The sequence below is a fragment of the Nuphar pumila genome, chromosome 15 (genome assembly GCF_984573655.1).
Source record: "Nuphar pumila chromosome 15, dmNupPumi1.hap1.1, whole genome shotgun sequence".
NCBI classification, from domain to species: domain Eukaryota; kingdom Viridiplantae; phylum Streptophyta; class Magnoliopsida; order Nymphaeales; family Nymphaeaceae; genus Nuphar; species Nuphar pumila.
The window spans coordinates 47,321,029-47,326,895 of record NC_143263.1 but is presented as its reverse complement, the minus strand read 5'-3'; the positions used below and the strand labels follow the sequence as shown (position 1 = coordinate 47,326,895).

The following is a 5,867-nucleotide window of genomic DNA, read 5'->3' as shown; positions in this document are numbered from 1 at the left end:
TGTGGGACCCATCTCAAAATCGTACTTGAATCCAAATGGAAACCGAACCCACTCTTCACAGGTTTACTCAATTTCGAGCCATTTTTCATCCTTACCTGCAACCAACACGTGTGCCCTTATGAATGCGGTATGAATAAACCCAAAACCGATCCATATCCAAATCTACAGGGTTTTCTAAGCTTTCAGACACATGTGTCAAGCTGGATCCAATATTGGATCCATATTTAGAAAAGCAAGTCCAGCTCTGTATAGTGTATCCAGACCCAACTCAAGATTTCATAGTAAAGTTTTGGATCAGAATAAAGACACTATTTAGTACACGATCCACTGATAAAAGATCAAATGTATCATTCATGTCCAATAACTAAAACAGGTCAGGTTAGATCTGGTTCTAACCAAAAAAATGTTTAGAAAAAATGTTTTTGCCTCCTTTTTCTCTCTCTCTCTCTCTCTCTCTCTTGCGCCACACACACAGATGATAATAAAAGGAGCAGCACAGAGACCATCATGACAATGTTCCTCGTGTCCTCCCGGTTCTCGCTTCTGGCTTCTCATGCATCAGCTGACTGCTCCCTTAACCCTAATAGCCCTAAGTGCTCCTCCCTTTTTGCATGTTGGGCCTCTTACGTCTTCTAGAAGCTTCTGGAATCCCCCTCTGGTCTCAGGGGACTTGGGGTTTCTGGGTTTGATGTGAGGAGGAGGAGGCTTAAGGTTTTGAAAGTGGGTGGCTCTTTTTTTTTTCTAGGGTGCTCGGTTGGGCACTTTTTTTGGTTTTTTTTTTTCTTTCTCTCTCTCTCTCTAATTTTTGGTTGATATTTCTTTTTTTCTTGATCTGAGAGTGGGTTTTGTTGTTTGTTTTATGGGGTTTTGGTGGTTCTGAGAAGAATGTGGGGGTTCTGCAGCTGGTGAGATTCCTTGGGTTTTCATTTTTTTCATGCTTTTGGGAGATTCTCTTTCTTGGATTTTTTTTCCCTTTTTTCCTTTGGGTGATCTTTTTGGGGTTTTTGTTTGTGGAAGCAATGGTTGGGGAGAGTGAGGGAAATGAAGGGGTTTGGTTTCCGAAAGGGTGGTTTTTGTGTGGGTTCACTATCTTTTTGAGGATTTTTTTCTTCTGGTGTATTGGTTAATGAGTGAGATTTTGAGGACACTGTTACTGGGTGTGGATCTGTCGCAGGGCAGGGTTGCTAGGGTTTTAGTTTCAGGCTGAGCTGCATTGCTGACGATCTGCATTTCGTTTAGGAGTGGGAAGGTTCTGTTTTTTTTTCCACTGTGGATACTGGAAATTGGTGTTAATGATCTGTTTCAGAGGAGAGAATTGCTGGAGTTTTAGATGAAAAGGGGGAGTGGAGAATAGCAGAAGATTGGTTCTGTTGAAAGATCTCTGAGGTTTTTGAAGGGAGTCTCTTTGATGCTTTTAAATTGACCAATCTGTTCAATATAGTGATTTGCTAGTGCTTACCTTGCAATGCATGTTTGAATCCAGGGTACTGTTGAGGAAATTGAAACATTTGATGATTTTGCTCTGAATATCACACAGTGACTTGAACTAATCAGATCCTTAGTTTAATTGTTGAATGTTAGATTTCATGGTGTCAGTAGGATACTAGAGCCTATATTAGAGAAAGAAAACCGCGCAAAACATTTTCAGTAGCTTGATTCCTTACTTTAGTTTGTCTATTTTTTCGGATTACTGGAACTCTATCCCCCTGAATTTCTAGGGAATCCCATTTGTTGTTGTTGAAAGGTTGGTGAAGAGAGTGGGACCACTGAGTTGTAAAAATGAATTTCTTTAACGGGAAGATCTTTCGGAAGACACATAAGAGAATTGCGGAGAAAGGGCTAGAAGTGAATCAGAGACCCTGCAAAGCTACTAATGGGAAGGAAGAATTGCAGCCAGCACCAGTTACTAGTGGCAATGATAATTCAGGGGACATTGAGGACGATGACTATGATTTCATAACTGGCGAAGTGAAGAGGCGTTTAAAAGAATTGAGGAAGAACAGTTTCATGGTGGAGATACCAGAGGAGGATGTGTATATGGAGGAGACGAGCTCTAGCGAATGGAGAGACTCTGAGGCTGAGGATAGTAGTTTGTGTTCTTTGTTTGAGAATGTGTATGATAAATACAGTGAGAAGATGTTGTTCTTCGATAGAATGACTGCTGAAGCAGGTACTGTTGCCCATTATCCTTTGATTGCAATGTTATTTGCTGTGCCGGTGCATGTTGGCTTAATGATACTGGATTTGGATGAAGAGCAAATCATCAGTTATTTTGTGTAAATTTCACTTCCTTACCTATATTGCATCATTGAAGTTGGTGTTTCTATGAAATTTTGAAGCAGATTTTTTCCTCGGATAGCTGATAGGAGTGTTATATATTTTCAGTTGATATTTGGAACTCACCTTTTTTCTCTGCATTGTACACAATGGTTTATAATGTTAGCACATTATAGTTGTCATGTATTTGGCTAAATATTTTTCTGCTGCTTTTTCATATAGCGTCTCTTGAATAGATCATATATATATATATATCATTGTAACGCATGAAAATTTGTTCCCCTACAATCCATTATCTGTTCTCTTTTCTCCCTAGTAATTTGTTCCCTGTTTTACCTTGTACAAATTTGTAATGTTATGAAGTTGTTTTCAGCAAGTTGCTTCCCCATTTTTTCTTGTAGAAATTTGTAACTTTATGAAGTTGAGTTGCAGTATGAGAGAAATTCATGCTCGTGTATTTCCTTTATTTATCTGCAATTGGACTGAAGTTGGGTTATCCTTCTATGGTTGCTTTGCTGTCATTCTCTTGTAATTATTTTAGATAATTTTTTTACTAAATGAAATATTCAAAACATAATTCAGGGTGCACCTGAATACAGCTGGAAGGGTTCTTGGGGATTGAGAGTTCTTACCATCCCTCACATTTCTTTTGTTTGGAGTTTGTTTCTTGAGAACTTGAGTTCTACCATTTTCTTTTGACTTACCCCAAAATGGACAAAATGGCCACCTGCAGACTGCAGTTGTAATTCAAATTACCATCCATAAAGATGGTGCTTTGAATTCTTGAAACAAGTGAGACCCCCCGGTTTTCACTTTTCCCTTAGGGCACATGAATTCACGCATCACATCGTTATGAGTTCATATTTCCATATTCAAATGTAAATCCAAATGCACCCTTGATGGCAGCATCAAATATCAATCATAAACGGACATTTGACCAGAGCTGTAAAGCACTAAATGAATATTTCTCTAATACTTGTGAGCTTAAGTTTACATAAGCAGAAAAGGAATGAGGGGATCAAAAAGCAGACTGTGATATGATAAAGAAAGAGGAAACCTGAAAAACTAATTGGTTTGGAAATTGGAATCTGCAAATTAAAGTGAAGTAGAATTTTTCAATTTTTTCTTTTTTTTCCCACAAACTCGAGGTTGGATCTGGCATGGGGCCCCTGCAGGATCCAACTCTCCAGCAAATGTGGGATCTCAGGAAACATGAATCTCTGGTGGGAAGCCAGAGATTCACAAATTTCTTCTCTTTAAATAGCCGGTTCTGAGAACTGGGTTATTGAAGTGCACCCTCAATCTTTTTTTGTTTTTGTTTTCGGAATGGCTCTTGCTTATATTACCATTTCAATCTCTCTAATATTTTCAACCCTTTTCTTTTCTTGCTTTAGGTTCACCAATTTCTTTGAAAAAAGCTCCAAGATCTACATCGAAGAAGCTGGCATCAACTCTTCACCGATTGACCCTGAAGAAGCAGGAATTTCAGGATGAATGTGAGCATCTGCAAGAGCAACACCATGATCCATATCAAGAACTTGAAACTGCATATGTGGCTCAAGTGTGCTTGACCTGGGAAGTTCTTCATTGCCAATACAGACAGTTCAGAGAGAAGATTGTATCAACAGAATTCCAAGCTCTTCCATGTTATGGCCGCGTTGCAGAGCAATTTCAGCAATTTCAAGTTCTGTTACAGAGATTCAACGAGAATGAGCCTTTTGAACCAGGTCACAGACCGGAGATTTATGCCCGGGCTAGAGTTTCTATGCCAAAGTTACTTCAAGTCCCAAGCTTTCAAGGTAATTGCTGCTGCTTGGTACATCGTTCTATCCATTTTTGTACTGTTAGGTATTTCTAAAAACTTACATATGATTCTTCTATATGAAAGAACTGCAATATGAGTATGATACAATATATAGTTCCCTTTAGCCAGATGTGTCTGTTTTTGTTCCTTATTTAAAAGGTTGTCCATATCCATGGCAAAAATTGTGTGCTGAAGTAGATTTTTGTAATGGAGCTCCTACTCCCTTTCAAATATTTACTACCTGAGTAAGTTGATTTAAAAGTTTGAATTATGAAAGATTTTCGGATTTTTTTTCTAGGACCATATTTTGGTCATTACTTGAGATTTCTTATCTCTTTTTTTTTATATTGATGGAGTCTCTTGATTTAAAACCATGATTGAGATTTTTTATTTCTTCACAGGGATGGAAGATTTTTCTTTTTTGTTGCACATTGTGTCAATGTTTCACTTTCTGTTTTCATGGTAAATGTGTTGCTTCTTGTATGTATCAAGGTGCGGACCAGAAGGAAACCAGTGAACAGTCCGAAGCAGACTCATCCACCACAGTCTCTGTCCTCCTCCAGTTAATTCAAGATTCTATCCTGATATTCTGCCAATTTCTCAAGATAGACAAAAAGAAAGGGGTTGGCCTTCTAAACGTTTTTGGAGGCCATAATCAAGTTTCTGGTCCACTGCATCAAATCAAAACTGATCTTGACAAGGTGCTGTTAAATTCTCTATTCTGTTTCATTGACATGTTTGTTCTAGTGTTCTGAATTCTGTGAAACAATTAGTAACTGGATCTGCATCAAGTCTTTGATGTAAGACTTGCAAGAATTGCACTTGTACTAGTATCAATAGAATCAGCTCCTTATCACGCCTGTTGCTCGTTTTACATGTCCAACTGTTTGTGACCATGAATTTCCTCATAATAACAAAGTAAAATTGCCTTTATAAATTCCAGAAAAAGATGAAATTGAAGGAGCTCTTCAAAAAGAAAGGGTGGAAAAAGAAATCCTGGCCCGAGTCACCTGAAGAAACAGAGCTTTTACTTGGTCTCATTGACATCAGGGTGGTGTCTAGGGTGCTGAGAATGGGAAGGATTAGTGAAGAACAGTTGCATTGGTGTGCAGAGAAGATCAGCAAGCTGGATTTCCTTGGAGGCAAGTTGCAGAGAGATGCTTCTCCGGTCCTATTTCCTTGTTGATTTCAGCCCACTGGTATTTCTCTGGTCTCTTTGTTGCGCTGTTTACCTCAAATACTTATGTTGTTGAGTAAACATAGAAAGTGGGGTTGATGATTCTATTGGCACAGTTCTGTATAGTGTATGCTGGCAGATATAGCGTTTGTTGAATCGTTCTAGGCTGCTACCTTTTCCCAAAACCCTGTGAGAAAAATGGTAGTTTGATTCAGAGCAGCTGTATTTGACCACAAGTTTGTACTGTTATGAAACTCAATGTTGCCTAGTCTGTCTAGCCGGCTGTCATTGTGCCCATCAGCGAAGGAAAAAAGACAGAATTGAACAGTCAGTTTCTTCTGCTGAGCTGTTTAGTTAGCATGACTAAAACCTCTCTCTCTCTCTCTCTCACACACACACACACACACACAGAGAGAGAGAGAGAGAGAGAGAGAGAGAGAGAGAGAGAGAGAGAGAGAGAGAGAAGTTTTTCTATGTAGCTCAGTCTGGGTTTTCATGAGGCCTAAACAACTGCTGAAGACCTGGTGCTGGGCTGCTGCCTTAGGTTAGGTAGCCCAGGCTACAATTGCACAATGCAAAGGATCATGATTCTCTGAGGTTGTTACACAT

The 5,867-nt window shown here is 39.1% G+C and overlaps 1 protein-coding gene across 1 annotated transcript; it reads left to right on the top strand.

Annotated features, from left to right (window-relative positions):
* Positions 1-473: 473 nt before the first annotated feature.
* Positions 474-5,505, top strand: LOC149815348 (uncharacterized). The gene is made up of 4 exons (XM_089989685.1): positions 474-2,170; positions 3,672-4,076; positions 4,574-4,782; positions 5,025-5,505. Exons 1-4 carry the CDS (start codon positions 1,780-1,782, stop codon positions 5,265-5,267), a joined length of 1,248 nt encoding a protein of 415 aa, XP_089845811.1. The 5' UTR covers positions 474-1,779; the 3' UTR covers positions 5,268-5,505.
* Positions 5,506-5,867: the final 362 nt, after the last annotated feature.

Coding starts and splice junctions, on each gene's coding strand:
- LOC149815348 (XM_089989685.1), top strand. CDS start 1,780: ATGAATTTCTTTAACGGGAAGATCTTTCGGAAGACACATAAGAGAATT. Junction 2,171..3,671: donor TAGAATGACTGCTGAAGCAG/GTACTGTTGCCC, acceptor TTCTTGCTTTAG/GTTCACCAATTTCTTTGAAA. Junction 4,077..4,573: donor TCAAGTCCCAAGCTTTCAAG/GTAATTGCTGCT, acceptor GTATGTATCAAG/GTGCGGACCAGAAGGAAACC.